Raw genomic sequence first — 17,510 nt, forward strand, 5'->3', positions numbered from 1 at the left:
ATGGACTAGGAGACTCTGGGTAAGAGATGCAAGGGGAATGCAGGGAAGAATATTTTTTAAGCAGTGAGTGGTCTAACCCTAAATGCAAATTCCTTTGTCCTATTCACCCTGATGTACCTCTCTAACTTGTCCTTAAATGTATCTATGTTATCTGTCTCAGCTACCCCATAAGCAGCAAGTTCTACTCTCTAAGACAGGAGGCTTTTCCTGAATTCTTTGCTGGATTTGTTACATTCTTTATATTTATATTTCTCTTCCCTCACATCAAAATATATTCACCTGCAAAGGAAGCAGATAATCAACCTACTCTCCAGCCTCTCTCTATGGTCACTAACCATAAACTTGGTTACTGTGTAATGCAAGAGGTTACACACAGTGTCTTTTTCCAGTGGAACCATGGTCCAGATCCAGGTCAGATTAAAGAGATCAAAATTTCCTCTGTGCGTGAAGAACCTTCTGTGAAACTGGTTTGGGGAAGATTCCTACCAGAGGCAGCTGGAGCCCTCATTAATATTTAAAAGCTGGGATTTAATGTTAAATCCAGATCTTGGGTTACGATTCACCTCATAGAATCATTGTTACAGTACAGAAGGAGGCCATTCAGCCCATCATGTCTGCACCAGCCCTCTAAACGAGCATTATGACTTAGTATCACGCCCCTGTCTTTTCTCCATACCCACTGGGGAGGATTTTCTGGCCATACTCGTCCAAAGCCAGAAATTCCTGTCCAAGGTCAACAGACCTTCGCATGGTCCACCATATTTCCTGTCCCACCCGCTATGATTCCCATGATGGATGGGACGGGAAAATTCCTCCCATTGTTTCTATTTGAGTAACCATCTAACACTCTCTTCAAAGCCTCGATTGAACCCGTCTCCACCGCACTTCCAGAAAGTACATTCCGGACTTGAACCACTCATTGTGTGAGAAAGATTTTCTCATACCATATTTGATTTTTTTACAAATCGTCTTAAACCTATGCCCTCTCGTTCTTGATCCTTTCACAAGGGGGAACAGTTTCTCCCTGTCTACTCTGTCCTCATGATTTTGAACATTTCTATCAAATCTCCTCTTAGCCCCCTTCGCTCCAAGGAGAAAATGCAAATTTTCGAAGTAGAAAGGGTCGAGAGCTTCAAGTTTTTTGTTGTCCAGATCACCAACAACCTGTCCTGATCCCCCTTCATACCGACACTGTAGTTAACAAAGCCCACCAATGCCTCTGCTTTCTCAGAAGACGAAGGAAATTTGGCATCTTAGCTATGGCTCTCACCAACTTTTACAGATGCATCACAGAAAGCATTCTTTCTGGTTGTATCACAGCTTAGTATGGGCTCCTGCTCTGTCCAAGACCGCAAGGAAGTACAAAAGGTCATGAATGTAGCCCAATCTATCACACAAACCAGCCTCTCATCCATTGACTCTGTCTACACTTGCTGCTGCCTCGGCAAAGCAGCCAGTATAATTAAAGATCCCATGCACCCTGGATATGCTCTCTTCCACCTTCTTCCTTCAGGAAAAAGATACAGAAATCTGAGGTCATGTGCCAACTAACTCAAGAACAGCTTCTTCCCTGCTGCTGTCAGAGTTTTGAATGGACTTACCTTGCACTAAGTTGATGTTTCTGTACACCCTAGCTAACTGCAACAGTACATTCTGCACTCTCTTATTCCCTTCTCTATGAATGGTATGTTTTGTCTGTATAGCACGCAAGAAACAATACTTTTCACTGTATGCTAATACATGTGACAATAGCAAATCAAACCAAATCAAATCAAAAGTCCCAACTTCTCTGATGTATCTTCATATCTGAATTTTTGCATCTCTGAAATGATTCTTGTAAACCTTTTCTGCACTTTCTCCAGTGCACTCACATCATATAGTGTGAAATTCAGAATTGTACAAAGCATTCCAGCTAAAGTCTGACTAGTGTCTTGGATATGTTCTACATAACCTCCTTGCTTTTACATAGAAATATACATGGAAAATAGGAACAGGAGAAGGCCATTTGGCCCTTTGAACCAGCTCCACCATTCATTATGATCATCGCTGATCACCCAACTCAACAGCCTGCTCCCACCCTCCCTCATATTCTTTGATTCCGCTTCTCTCAAGTGCTATATGTAACTCCTTACTGAAAACATGCAATGTTTTGGCCTCAATTTCTTCCTTTGGTTGTGAATTCCACAGGCTCACCACCCTCTGGGAGAAGGAATTTCTCTTCATCTCAGTCCTAAAATGTCTTTTTTTTCCCCGTATCCTGAGACCGTGACCGCTGCTCCTCTACACTTCCACCATCAGGAACATCCTTCCTGCATCTATCCTGTCTAGCCCTGTTAGAATTTTATAGGTTTCTATAAGACCCCCTCATTCTTCTGAACCTCCCTTCTCTTCTCAACAAGTTGAAGGTGTGGTGATTCTGGGGGATTTTACCTCCTTCAGCTTTCAGTTTCTTTTCACTGCTGGGCAGGAAACTAAAGTCCACGTGTCAAACTTGTATATAATCCTAACTGACTCGACCTCGCCTCATGTGTCAGCCCTGCCATCCCAGGAAGATCACTCTGGTAAACCTTCTCTGCACTGCCTCCGTAGCAAGGACATCCTTCCGCAGATAAGGAGACCAAAACTGCGCAGAATCATCCAGGTGTGGCCTCAGCAAGACCCTGAATAATTGCGACAACACATCCCTGCTCCTGTGCTCGAAACCTTTCATTACGAAGGCCAACATACCATTTGCCTTCTCCACTGCCTACTGCACCTGCACGCTTGCCTTCTGTGACTGGTGTACGAGGACATCAATATTTCGTTCCCCTCCCCTAATTTATAGCCGTTCAGGTGATAATCTGTCTTCCTGTTTTTGTGACCTAAGTGGATAACTTCACATTTATCCGCATTGTTTTGCATCTACCAAATCACAACGAAGCATCTCCACATTCTCCTCACAGCTCACCTCCCACCCAACCTTGTGCCACCTGCAAACTGGGGGCCATTCTCCCAGCCTGCCGTGCTGCTCTAACAGTTCAACAGACCATGTGGCATCAGCCCAGGCCATTTTGTGGCCTCCCCCTTGTCTCCGTGTGTCTCCAGGGCCAAGATTCGTAGTGTCGTCATCTCCACAGTGGAAGATAAAGCGGAGCTGATTTAAATTTTCAAATCACAATATGAGCGTCATCGGAGGGGACTGGGACTGAGATCCCCCGACCCGCTAGTGTCTTGCCCCCACCCCACCCTCCCCCCTCACCAGGAGTGGTTCACACCAGCGGGGATACCCCCAATGGGGAGCAGGTGGTCCGATCCCGCTGGAGGGAACAGAGGCCATTGAGGGCCCCTCAGGAGGTTCAGGTTAAAGGGTAGGGGGTGGGGGAATGGGGTGCACCTCCTGGCCAGTGCCAAAGCGGTGGGGACTATTGGGGTGGGGCCTAATGGGGGGGGCGGTTGGTGGGGGTGGGGTGTTCCCACTGCCACTCTGCACAGGGATCGTGGGCAGAGTGAGGGAGGTCAGCCTTTTGGAACTTGCCATTGGGATTGGGGGGGGGTGGTGGTTTTTTAGAGCTGCCAGAGGAGGGGTCAGGTCTGCTGTGGGGGTGGGGGGGCGCAGGGTTTGGGACTACTAGGGGAGAATCGGGAATCAGATTCCCGGCAGGGCTGACTTATGTTCAGAGCTGGCCAGGAAAGGGGGGGGGGGGCGGTGGTGGGGGGGAGGGGGGTGGTGTGGTGCGTTTGTGGGGGGGCGGGGGGGTGCGGTGGGAGGGCGACATCGGGGCTGGCTGGCCCGGAGAGGCCCAAAAGGCCACCGACTGGGGGTCGTGAGGCTGGCCAGCGATCGGGCCAGCTGGTGATCAGAAGACCAGCAGAGGCGTTGATAGATCGGCGTAGGCGCAATGGCCCACCCAGCCCTGTGCTGCCGGTCTCTCGGGTGGGAATAGGCCCTGCCCCTGATTTTTGGAGAGACTTAGGGATTTAGGGCACTCAGAGCGTCCGAGATTCATTCTGAAAATCCCGCTTAAAAAATATCAGTAGGATTTAATCCAGTTTTCACGCAAATTGGGCACTCAGGATATTTTTGGGAGAATCCCGGCCCATTACATTTAACTCTACCATCTAAATCATTCATGTAAACTGTGAACTGCTGTGGCCCTGGCACCAATCCTTGCACTACTTACCGTCTGCCATTTGGAAAATTACCCATTTATTCCTACTCTGTTTCCTGCCCACCAACAGGTTTATCATCATTTCAATATACCATTTCTTGTACTTCAAATTTACGCTCTACATGGGAATTTGTTGAAAACCCGCTGAAGATCAAAGGCAGCGATTCTCCCATCCCATTGCGATAATTTTTTAGTATAACAGATCAGGAAGTGCCAGCCTGTGGCCCTGTTACTGCCCAAGGGGCAAAGAGTAATGTCCAAGGGGCACCTCAGCATTGCCTATTGGGCATGGGACACTGCCAAGGGGGTGGGGCCTATTGAGGGGGCTAGGGGGCATGGCCTGATGGGGGCAGGGCCTAGGGGGTGATCGGTGGGGTTGGGGGTGTCCTGCTGCCATTCTGCTTAGGGATCGGTTAGGCAAGGAGGGAGGCCAGCGATCAGGGCATACTGGGGGAGGGACGTTTAGCCGGGATGGGGGGGGGGCATGGAAAAAATCTGCTGGGGAGCGTCGGCATTGCAGAGAGTGGGTTAGGACTGCGGGGGGGCCATTAACTGTTGGGGAGGGAATCGGGCTGGAGAGATCAAGGTGGGCTGGGGTGGGGTGGGAGTCAGGATTGGGTCCGAGAATGGCCGAGAGGGGGCCACCAATTAGGTCGTTTGGTGGGGGGAGGGGCGCGGTGTGGGGGTGGAGACTCTGCATCGCGGGCTCGCGGGTCTGGCCAGACATCGAGCTAGTCAGCAAAGGGAGTGTGGGGCCACAGATCATGCACCGACCTTGGCACTCACAGATTAGCACGTGCGCAATGGCCCACTCAGCGCACTGATTTCAGCCTCTCGGGCAGGGATAGGCCACTGCCCTTGACATTTAGTGATATCCAGGCTGGCAACCTCTGTAGTGCACTGAGTGTGGGAGATTCTAGTCTGAACTCCTGCTGAAAAAAAACAACATGAATTACTCCAGTTTTCACGTGAATTTTAGGATTTTTGGGGAGAGAATTCTGCTCTAAATAAATCACATCCACTGACTCCTCTCACCCTTTTAGAATTTTACCCTTATTTTATATTGCCTCTGTTAAAATGGCCAATTACCATTTTATTCATTCACGATACCCCTGCATTGGTGGGCAGGATTAGAAAAGAGCCTTTGATCTCCGAATTGGAAGTGTTCTTCTCCTCAATACTCTGATCCTCTCACACCTCACGGGGAAGAGACTGGATTCCAATTAATGTATCCCCTTCATAGCTCGTGTAATTCCTGTTTTCCTTCAGCGCTGGGAAATATCTGAACAACTTCCAATTGCGGAACGTTCAAGAATCACGCTTTCTGTTATCGATAAAGTAAAAGAAATATCATCTTAATTTAAAAAAAAGTCCCTCTGTTTTATGAAACGTTAAAATAAGCAGAAATTAATGGAGTTAAAATCAATAAATGAGCTCCTGCCTTAAAATGGTGAAGAACAACAGACAAAATTGGAACATTTTTCACCATCATTGCAAACACTAACTTACAGGCTATTGTCACAAAAAAATGATTTTGGTGATTTTATACAATTCCCAATGTTTCATGTGTCTGGTACGTTTAATTTTCATTTACAAAGAACAACACAGCACTGGAAACAGGCCCTTCGGCCCAACGAGCCCGCGCTGCCATTGGGTTCGTAACCCATTCCCTTATTTTCATAGAATCATAGAATTCCTGCAGTGCATAAGGCCATTCGGCCCATTGAGTCTGTACTGACTCTCCAACAGAGTAACCTACCCAGGCCCCCTCCCCTCCCTATCACCATAACCCCAAGTAATTTACCAATTATTCTAACCTATACATTGCCCTAACTTGCACATCTCAGCACACTAAGAGGCAATTTAGCATGGCCAATCCACCTAACATCTTTGGATTGTGGGAGCAAACCAGAGCACCGGGAGGAAACCCACGCAGACACGGGGAGAATGTGCAAACTCCACACAGTCAGTGACCCAAGGCCAGAATTGAACCTGTGAGGCAGCAGTGCTAACCAATGTGCCCCTGTGCCACCCTCCTCGGTGATGACTCTCATAGTGTGTTCAGTAGTCTCTTTTTGCACCTAGTTCAGCCATCTATTAATTCTGCTCCTGAGATGTGCAGGAGTGTTTCTCGGATAATTGGTCCCTTTCAGTTTTAATGCCTCTTCCCATCTGTCTGTGAATCAAGAAGATATGGCTAGCTAATGACAGACTGGTGCAGCTTAGAACACAGTAAGAAATCTTACAACATCAGGTTAAAGTCCAACAGGTTTATTTGGTCACAAACGCCACTAGCTTTTGGAGCGCTGCTCCTTCGTCAGGTGAGTGGGAGATCTTTTCACAAACAGGGCCTATAAAGGCACAAACTCAATTTACAGAATAATGATTGAAATGTGAGTCTTTACAGCTAATCAAGTCTTAAAGGTACAGACAATGTGAGTGGAGAGAGCATTAAGCATAAGTTAAAGAGATATGTATTGCCCCATGTTGGAGATCTCTACTGCCTCCTGAAGATACACAAGGCAAATACACCCAGCCGTCCCATTGTATCGGGCAATGGGACCCGTGCAAGAGCCTCTCTGGCTACGTCGAGGGCATCCTGAAACCCATTGTACAAAGAGCCCCCAGCTTTTGTTGCGGCATTACGGACTTCCTACAGAAACTCAGCACACATGGAGCAGTTGAACCAGGAGCACTCTTCGTCACAATGGATGTCTCGGCACGCTACACCGGCATCCCCCACGACAATGGCATTGCTGCAACTGCCTCAGTACTCAACGCCAACAACTGGCAGTTTCCAGATGCAATTCTACAACTCATCCGCTTCATCCTGGACCACAATGTCTTCACCTTCAACAACCAGTTCTTCATCCAGACACACGGAACAGCCATGGAGACCAAATTCGCACCTCAATATGCCAACATCTCCATACACAGATTCAAACACGACTTCTTCACTGCACAGGAACGTCAACCGATGCTATACACTAGTTATATTGATGACAATTTCTACCTTTGGGCTCATTGTTAACAATCACTGAAACGACTATATGATGACATCAACAAGTTCCATCCCACCATCAGACTGACCATGGACTGCTTTCCACAATCAGTTACATTCTTTGGCACACGCATCTCCATTAAGGATGGTCACCTCAGTACCTCACTGTACCGCAAGCCCACAGATAACCTCACGATGCTCCACTTCCACTCTAAATACGTTAAAGAAGCCATCCCCTACGGACAAGCCCTCTGTATACACAGGTCTGCTCAAATGAGGAGGACCACAACAGACACCTCCAAACACTGAAAAATGCCCTCATAAGAACAGGATATGGCGCTCGACTCATTGATCAACAGTTCCAACATGCCACAGCGAAAAACCACACTGATCTCCTCAGAAGACAAACACGGGACACGATGGACAGAGTACCTTTATCGTTCAGTTCTTCCCCGGAGGGGAGAAGCTACGACATCACCTCCAGAGCCTTTAACATGTCATTAATGAAGACGAACATCTCACCAAGGCCATCTCCACACCCCCACTTCTTACCTTCAAACAACCGTACAATCTCAAACAGACCATTGTCTGCAGCAAACTACCCAGCCTTCAGGAGAACAGTGACCACGACACCACACAACCCTGCCACAGCAACCTTTGCAAGACATGCCAGATCATCGATATGGATGTCACCATCTCGTGTGAGAACACCATCCACCAGCTACACGGTAAATACATTTGCAACTCGGCCAACGTTGTCTACCTGATACGCTACAGGAAAGGGTGTCCCGAGGCTTGGTACACTGGGGAGACCATGCAGACGCTACGACAATGAATGAATGAACACTGTTCGACAATCACCAGGAAAGACTGTTCTCTTCCTATTGAGGAACACTTCAGCGGTCACAGGCATTCAGCCTCTGATCTTCGGGAAAGCGTTCTCTAAGATGGCCTTCATGACAAACGACAGCGCAAAGTTGCTGAGCAAAGACTGATAGCCAAGCTCCGCACACATGAGGACAGCCTCAACCGGGATCTTGGGTTCATGTCGCACTAGCTGTAACCCCCATGACTGGTCTGGACTTGCAAAATCTCACTAAGTGTCCTGTCTGGAGACAATACATATCTCTTTAACCTGTGCTTAATGCTCTCTCCACTCACATTGTCTGTACCTTTAAGACTTGATTAGCTGTAAAGACTCACATTTCAATCATTATTCTGTAAATTGAGTTTGTGCCTTTATAGGCCCTGTTTGTGAAAAGATCTCCCACTCACCTGACGTAAGAGCAGCAAGCGCTCCGAAAGCTAGTGGCATTTGCTACCAAATAAACCTGCTGGACTTTAATCTGGTGTTGTAAGACTTCTTACTGTGTTTACCCCAGTCCAATGCTGGCATCTCCACAGACATTGATATATTTTCTCTAAAGTAGTAAAAGTCCAAAGATATTCAGGTCAGGTGGCTTGGCTGTGGTGAAAAAAAAATCCCTTTACTATCCAAAGATGTGTAGGGTTAGATGGATTAGCCATGATAGATGTGTGGAGTTAGAGGGATAGGGTGGTTGAGTAGGCCTGGGTAGGACATTCTGTAAGAGAGTTGGTGCAGACTTGATGGGCTGAATGGCTTCTTCTTCATTATAGGGATTCTATGTTTCCCTATTAATTCTCAGGAGTGTTATCAGACTAAATTTTACATCAAGTCAGATACAAAGATATTATGACAGGTGACCAAACATCTTGGTTAAAGAAGTAGGTTTCAAGCAGAAGGAGGCAAGACAGGAAGAGGGGTGTGAGATATTCAGGGGAGGTTTGCCCAGAGCTTAGAACCTACACAGCTGAGGGTGTGCCACCAACAGAAGTTTAGGACAGGCAATGGCCTAGTGGTATTATCGCTGGGCTATTAATCAGAAACTCAGCTAATATTCTGGGGACCTGGGTTCAAATCCTACCACAGCAGATGGTGGAATTTGAATTTGATTTTAAAAATTCTGGAATTAAGAAACTACTGATGACCTTGAAACCATTCCCAATCGTTGGAAAAACCCATCTGGTTCACTAATGTCCTTTAAGGGAAGGAAATCTGCTGCCCTTACCCAGTCTGGCCTACATGTGATTCCAGAGCCACAGCAATGTGGTTGACTCTCAACTGCCCTCCAAGGGCAATTAGGGATGGGCAATAAATGCTGGCCCAGCCAACAACGCCCATGAACCACAAATGAAGAATAAAGGAAATCAGGTATTCACCAGAAATTAGAATTGGGAGAATGTGGAGTTCTCAGACGAGTTTACAAGGCGATCAAAAAGAATCCAATCAATCCACAGTACAGTGTACTATGGATCCCTTATGAAGCAACTTCACATAAACTAATTTCTCATCCATCATTTCATTTGAAATGATCATGAATGACTTGAGCAAATAGATTAACGAAATGATTGTCATTTACGATCCAAGCATGAACTTATATATTTTCCCTTGGCATTATTCATCTGTCCTTTGTTCACCAGAAGATCTGATATAAGATTGTAATCTTTCAGCAGAACATTGAACGGAAATTTTCATGACACATTTGGTCACAGTTAGGGGGTATTTTTGTTCACCCATCTGCATGAGAGGTTTTTTAAGCATTTCCCAGTGTGTAGGCTTCAATTTTTATGTGGTTTCATAAATATACGTTTTGTAAGTTTAAAAGAAAATTATCTTTAGAAAAATTACCACAAGAAGCCGACATTAAAAAAAATTTCTAAACCTTCACAATAGCACAGAGAAAACCATTTTTGTGTTCACTATAACAACTTTGGGAAGGCGCGGTGGAACAGTGGTTAGCGCTGCTGCTTCACAGCGCTCACAGGTTGATTGGCCGTGCCAAATTGACCCTAGTGTCAGGGGGACTAGGGCTTGGGTGGGATTGTGGTCAGTGCAGACTTGATGACCGAATGGCCTCCTTCTGCACTGTTGAGGTTCTATCATTCTACAATTCTATGAACTCTGTTTGAGTTCTGACTTTTGTTCTTCTTTGAAAATGTACATCTTGAAATTACTATAAAGCAAAATGACCATATATGGGGATAGCGGAGGTTCTCCAGGATCAACACAGATGATATCAGACTTGTTCCTCCTTAACCCAGGATGAACACTGCAGCAGTGATCTACAGCCAGCTGCTAACTCGCAAACTGGGGATCAAAACTGACTCCTCATGATTCCAACAAAGGCTGTATTTTCATGCATTAAAGTAGGAAATTAGGAGCAAAAGTAGACAATTCAGCCCTTTGACCCACTCCACTATTCTATATGATCATGGCTGATCTTCATCTCAACTCCACTTCCCTGCCTTTTGCCCATACTCTTTTATCCCACCTTTGAACAAATATTTATCTATCTCTTTCTTGAATCCAGTGATTGAATCTGCGTCTACTGCACTCTGGGACAATGAGTTCCATAGACTCACGACCCTCTCTGAAAAGTAGCTTCTCCTTATCTCTGTCTTGAATCTTCCCTCTTGTACTCTACAACTTTGACCTCTTGTCCTAGACTGTTCAAAGGGAGAACATTTGGTTAACATTTAGTTTATCAATCCTGTTGAGTATTTTATATACCTCAGTCAAATTCCCCCTCATTCTTCTATACTCCAGTGAGTATAAGCCCACACTGCTCAACTGATCCGCATATGACAGCCCCCTCAAACCTGGAATCAATCCAGTGAACCTCTTCTGAACCACCTCCAGTGCCACCATGTCCTTCCTCAAAGAAGATGACCAAAACTGAACACAATATTCCAAGTGTGGAGTAAACCAACCAGATGGCTCAGACAAAGTATTCTTCAAGGTCAAATATAGCATAAATTGCTAACATTTATTTGTTGAAAAATGCAAAAGAGTGATCACTTCCAATGGTGCAAAACTCAACTGAAGTTGAAAAGAGCAGAATAGAAGTGAAATTATGTCAGGAAATAGTTATAGATAATGGTAAACTAGGACCAAATATTGGTTGCAAATATTAGGAAGGGAAAGTACATAATGGGAAAAGAGGACCTGACACATAGCTCAAAACATTTAGAAAGCATTTCTGAGACTGGCAATGTCTATTCGAGATGACCATTTTGGGAGATCCAATAGAGATATGGGCCGGAATTCTGTAACCTTCCCCACGGCTGGAATTATCCACTCCTGCTAATGCGAATTTGGCTGGGTGCCAAATCTTCCATTCTCGCTGGCAGTGGTGCTGGTGTGTCCAAGATTACAGAATTCTGACCATGGTCTGTGAAACGTTTTGACATTGAATAGAACATAAGGTTCAGTGAACAAGAAGGTGAAGGAGCTTGACATGTTCCGAATTGCAAAATGTTATTTTCTGAAAGAAATCCATGCATCAGCATAAGTTGCTTCCATTGACCATTCGCTCATTAAAATATTGACTGGAATTTTATCGGAAGGGAGTAGTCCCTCGGGCCAAGATGGCATTTGACCCTACGCAGTGGTGGGTCCTTGAGTGGCACTTTACTGGTGGCAACCAATTATAAAGCAGCTTCCAGAACCATGGCACCTCCCAGAGCTGCCAGTCTAATCACAGGGCTGGCAGCTTGGCAGCCTTGTAGTATCACGGATAGAGATGGCTGCAGGGTGAAGAAGAGGGTCCCTCCATGCTGAACCACTGTCATAATCCTAGGTCATACCTCAAGTTTTTGGCAATATCCAGTTAGGGACAAACTATATTTTATTTAAAGTAGGCAAAATTTGAGATTCGAGCCACTTGCTAATAAAACAAAGCCATAAGATTCCATGGGCTTTGAGCAAGCGACAATAAACTTTACCATATAAGGTCAGAAAGAGAAAACAAGTTTATAGTTTTGCACTTTAACGTTCATATGAGGTACATGTGACTTCAGCAGGTCAAACACATCACACCTCACAATAAGTGGCAGATGTGACCAAAACTAGAGTTCACAATTTCTCAACAACACATCCACCATTAATAATCACTGAACGTCAACCAATCTCGTTTAAATTCTATCTCTCTCATAAGGGATTCAAAGAACGAAGAACAGCACAGCACAGGAAACAGGCCCTCCAGCCCTACAAGCCCGCGCAGCCCATTTTAACACTCAGTGAGTGCCTCATTCAAGTCCTTCTTCCACCTATGACTTTTGTCTACATCTAGTGGACTCCACAATAAAGGGGCGCAAATTTAGGGAATTCTATGTATGCCAGATTAAGGGAGATCCAATTTAGGAACAATTTATTGACACCAATCAGGCTTAAAGCACATTTTTGGGGTGTGGGAGGAAACCGGAGCACTTGGAGAAAACCCATGCAAGCACGGGGAGAACGTGCAAACTCCCACAGACATTGACCCAAGATTCCCATCTTCACCTTCAAGAATCTCGCCTCGGAGTTCTCTCATTAGCTGTTCCCATTCAGACGGCCTCACCATTGATCCATCTTGTAGGGGTTTCAGTTTCATCTCCTGAGATTCCATTCCCCTGGATTTCTGAATCTGCATTCAAACATTAACTCAAAAGCGCAACTTCAACTCTTTGGCCACAATGACCAAGACACTATTATTCCAAAGGGGTTTCTTTGCTCCAAAGGCCCACAGCGTAGAGTCACCAATCTCCTGCTATCTTCTTGTCACGAGTCTATCAAATGCAACCATTTTGTTGCTCGGAGCCTATCTCTCTGATTCACTCTTTTTAACTGACTTGGATCTCTTCCTGTCCCCTATCTGAACTCTTCTTTGCAACTCACCTGATGAAGGAGCAGCACTCCAAAAGCTTGTGATACCAAATAAACCTGTTGGACTTTAACCTAGTGTTGTGAGACTTTCTACTCTTTTTTGGGATGTCAGTCTGTCTCCTCTCCCTTTGGGGCCTCTCCCTGTCTTCTCTCCCTTTGGAACCTTGCCTTTTCTGGTGAGAATATGCCAAATTTATATCATCAAGGGCCTGCGTACTCTCATGGTTTGTAATGTCAAGCTTAACTGTCGAGTTTTCTTACTTCAATCCAATGTAGGATGTGAGGAGATCGCAGGGTCAGTAGACTTGTTTGTAATTCAAATTACTTTTAGTTGAGTTTTGTGTCAATGCCTGTCCTGCTTTCGTTCTAGATGTGAGTTGCATCGTCTACAATGAGGAATTCATGGAGTGTAAATGGGATCACACAGAAGGGAAACCAAATTACACACTGTATCACTGGTGAGTCTTCTGATTAAGTAAAGTGGGACGCAAAGTTTCGTTAATCTATTCCGCTAGAGCTTGGTTCAGAAGTACACTCTGGTCAATGGATAGGCATATGGATAATATTGGAATAGTTTAGGATAGAGGGTCATTAAATTGGTTCCACTGGTCTGTGCAACATCGAGGGCCGAAGGGCCTGTACTGCACTGTAATGTTCTATGTTCTATACACCATGGAATCATAGAATCCCTACAGTGCAGAAGGAGGCCGTTCGGCCCATTGTGTATTCACCGAGTTTATGAGCATCCCTCCCTATTCCCTCTAACCCCACATATTTACCCCATTAACCCCCCTAACCTACACATCTTGGGATACTAAGGGGCAATTTAGCAAGGCCCATCCACCTAACCTGCACAACTTTGGGCTGTGAGAGGAAGCCAAAGCACCCAGAGGAGCACGCAGACACAGGGAGAACGTGCAAACTCCACACAGGCAGTAACCCCAGCCGGGAATCGAACGTGGGTCCCTGGTGCTGTGAGGCAGCAGTGCTGACCACTGTGCTACCGTGCTGCCCTGGCAGCAGCTCCTATGAGTATTTATTTACCATGTCAACCAGCCCAATAGGAAAGTTTCTCTGAGAGCTTAACTGGTAAATACACAGACCAGTGGGATACCAAGCTGTGTGGGGCAGGGAATGCCTTTGCCTACAATCTCTGTTCAGTGAATGGGGTGAAAGGTCATCAGGGTTGGGGCAGGAACGTTGGGTTGAGGTTATGGTCAGATCTGCCATATTGAACAACTTGAGGGGCCGAGTGGCCTACTCCTGCTCCTAATTCACGTGCGGAGTGTTTGGTGAGCTGATCTCAGCTAGGGATAAAGGGACTGGAAGGTGGAATGAGGTTCTTGGTAATTAATCATCAGGTTCCCACTTTTCAAAATTCTCTCATGGGGATGTGGGTGTCGCTAGCAAGGCCACACATTTTGCTGCCCTTCCCTCCTAGCCCATGAGTTGAGTGCCTTGCTTGGCCATTCCAGAGGGCTGTTGAGACTCAGCCACGTGTTATGCATCTGGAATCACAAGAGAGCCAGACCAAGTAAGGACAGTAGATTTCCTTCCCTCAAGGATATTAGTGAAGTGGATGTATTTTTACAACAATGATGGTGTCACGATTACTGAGACTAACTTTCAATGCCAGATCGATTCATTGAATTTAAATTCCACCAACTGCTGTAGTGGGATTTGAACTCATGTCCCCAAAGCATTAACCTGGGCCTCTGGATTTCTTGTTCAGTGACATTACCACTACACCACCAACTCTCTATTTTAATAAATAATAACAAACCCCACAATAAGATCATCCAAAAAAACATAACATGTAAGAAAAGAATAGACCATTCAGCTCGTCTAACTTGTTCTGTCACCCAATATGATCATTGGTTGAATGGTGACATCAATTGCATTTTCCTACTGTGTTCCATACGCCTTATTCCTTGATGCCCTGAGGTCTTTCTATCTCTACATCGCAGTCTTGAACATGCCTAACCCGCCTGGGCAGAGAATTCCAAAGGCCCTGAATGAAGAATATTCTCCTCTTTTCAGTCCTAAGTGATCGACATCTTATCCTGAGACCATGTTCTCTCATTCAGACTCCCCAGTTTTGGGGGGCTGAGGAAGTGGGTTGGGAGGGGGCAAATATCCATCAGATTTTCCCAGGAATCCTGCTGGATATCCAACATCTGCTACCTGACGGGTGAACGCAAACGCTTGTTATCTGCCTTCGACTCAGTCCTGGTCTCCCCTGCCAACGTTCAGTGCACTCTCTGATCCTCATGTGAGCGTGCTGTGCAACCTCACAGTGCATTACCTATGGAGCTAACAGTCTAGTGCCCACCCATGCACTTGTATCTGGTGCCTAGTTCCGAGAGAGGGCGCGACATGGGTGTATCAGTCCATGTACAGCTTCCCCTTCAGATGTTAAGGGATTCCAGCAACCTTTTGAACATGGTGCATCTGAGGAAGGATTACAATGGCTGGAATGTTACCACCCCGTCCGCCACAGGGCGAGGGGGTGGACGTCTGTATTTTGCGATTCTGGGACGAGCGAGGCTGTAAAATCCCACCCAGTATCAATCATCACAGAGTCAATGTGCGTATTAGGCTGGAGGCATCATGACAGGAAGATCACAGGGGACTCGAGCTTAGAACTTCTCATTTGAGATGAAACAACCCCACATTGTTTGCAGTCTCTGCCAGTCCATTTTTCCTACCGGAGTCTTAGCTTCCTCTGAAACCCCTCTATCTTGACAACCAGAGAACTCAAGGGGTCCCGGAATGAGGCGGGTACGGAAGATGTAGAGGTAGTGCGAAGGAGTGATGAGGGGAGAGACAGGGGGATGGGTTTTCCAGAGGCCTCTAGAATCTAAATGGGGGGGGGGGGGGGGGGGGGGGGGGGGGTTGGGGGAGGATGGTGGCGGCAGGGTGCCTGACTTCAGGAAGGGGCTCCTAACCAAGGTCTCTTCCCACTCCCTTCCCACTTGCAGACGAACTCAATCCCTTCTCAGCCTTGCCCTTCGAAGTTCAATTCTCCTGTTGACCTGATAATTGACCGAAAGGAAAAGACTCTTGTGGTCAATAATTATAGGCCATTTAAAAGCCTTGGTTGGGGCAAGGGTGGGCTACCCATTCGAGGTGTTGCCTGCGTCCCTTCCCCCACCCCGGCGAAAATCCCACCAGTGTAAAATTATGGTTGCAATATTGGATTTGTGAGGGATCTCTGAATGCAAACTGGCTACCACATTTCCCGCATTGCAGACAGCAACTACACTTCAGAAGTACATCGCTGAATATTTCCTGGGGCTATGAAAGGCGCGACCTCAATCCTTTTTTTCTCTTTAAATAATTCTTGAGCAAGCAATGATTTCCAGACGTATTCAGCTTTCCAGCTGATTTTGAATTTCAGCAGATAAAACCAGTACTATGAATGAAACAACAATCATTTCTCATCCCGCAGGTATTACAAAACTCCAGTAAAGGAATGTGGAAATTACATCCAACAGAACGGCTACAACATCGGTTGCAATTTCTCGAGAAGTGAAATTATCCAATTTCAAGAATTTTCCGTCTACCGAAATGGATCCACAGGAAATGTGTCATCACCGATTCAAACATTCCAGCTGCAGGACCAAGGTAAAAAAAAAGACAGGAGAATCATTCACAAGACACAGCCAGTCATACTAGTGTAAACTGAAGAATGAATTTTTTCTTTTCAACAATTCAGCTTTGGCAATGATATTAACATGGGGGAGAAGAGGCAGGGAGGAATTAGGGACTGGTGATTGATGAATATTTTAGTTGATTAAGGTTAGGAGTGCAAGGTCTCTTTTTTTGTTATTCATCTGTGGGACATGGGTGTCACTGGTTGCATTTATTACCCGTCTGTCGTTGCCCTTGAGAAGGTGGTGGTGAGCAATTGTTATGACTGATAGGCTTGCTAGGCCATTTCAGAGAGCATTTGAGATTCAGCCACATTGCCGTGGCTCTGGAGTCACATGTAGGCAAGGCTGGGTAAGGATGGCAGATTTCCTTCCCTACAGGAACCAGATGGGTTTTTCCGATAATCGACAATGGTTTCACGGTCATCAGTAAACTCGGGATATTTTCTTTTATTGAATTCAAATTCCACCATCTGTTGTGGAAAGATTCAAGCCCAGATTCCCAGAACATTAGCTGAGTGGATTAATAGTCTATAAACCACTAGGCCATCATTTCCCCTTTGCTAATGATGATGCCTTTTCAAGAATGATCCTCAGCATTGTTGACTCGAGCTCTTATCAAAGTTACAATTAGCATCCCATATTACTGTGGCAAAGGTAATTTCTCTCATCCTTCCTAACCTGTGCAATCTTTGACACACTTGATCACATCATCCTACTCCAAAGCCTCTTACTCAACATCCACCTGCATGCAACTGGTTCCATTCTTATCTCTCCAGAGAATCAATTGATTTTTTTCCTACTCCCGCATCTTTACTCCTGGCCTGTCTCAAAGATCTAACCTTGTGACACTTCTATTTCTCAACTACATGCTATTCCTCTTTTGAAAGCATAGCATCAACTTCTACATGCACACTGACATCTTCCAGCTCTACCTCACGAGCATCTCTCGTGAACCTTCAAATATCCCTGAATATCTG

The 17,510-nt window shown here is 45.8% G+C and overlaps 1 protein-coding gene across 1 annotated transcript in view; it reads left to right on the plus strand.

Moving 5' to 3' along the window:
- LOC145342374 (cytokine receptor common subunit gamma-like) overlaps nucleotides 1–17,510 on the plus strand; it is a 46,899-nt gene that overhangs the window by 6,680 nt on the left and 22,709 nt on the right. Inside the window, exons 2-3 of the mRNA XM_080187906.1 lie at nucleotides 13,248–13,335; nucleotides 16,329–16,504. Of these exons, the coding sequence (XP_080044032.1) occupies nucleotides 13,248–13,335; nucleotides 16,329–16,504 (264 nt within the window). The remainder of the gene's footprint in view (nucleotides 1–13,247; nucleotides 13,336–16,328; nucleotides 16,505–17,510) is intronic.

Source organism: Carcharhinus amblyrhynchos, chromosome 4 (genome assembly GCF_965287045.1).
Source record: "Carcharhinus amblyrhynchos chromosome 4, sCarAmb.v2.hapA, whole genome shotgun sequence".
Classification (NCBI taxonomy): Eukaryota; Metazoa; Chordata; class Chondrichthyes; order Carcharhiniformes; family Carcharhinidae; genus Carcharhinus; species Carcharhinus amblyrhynchos.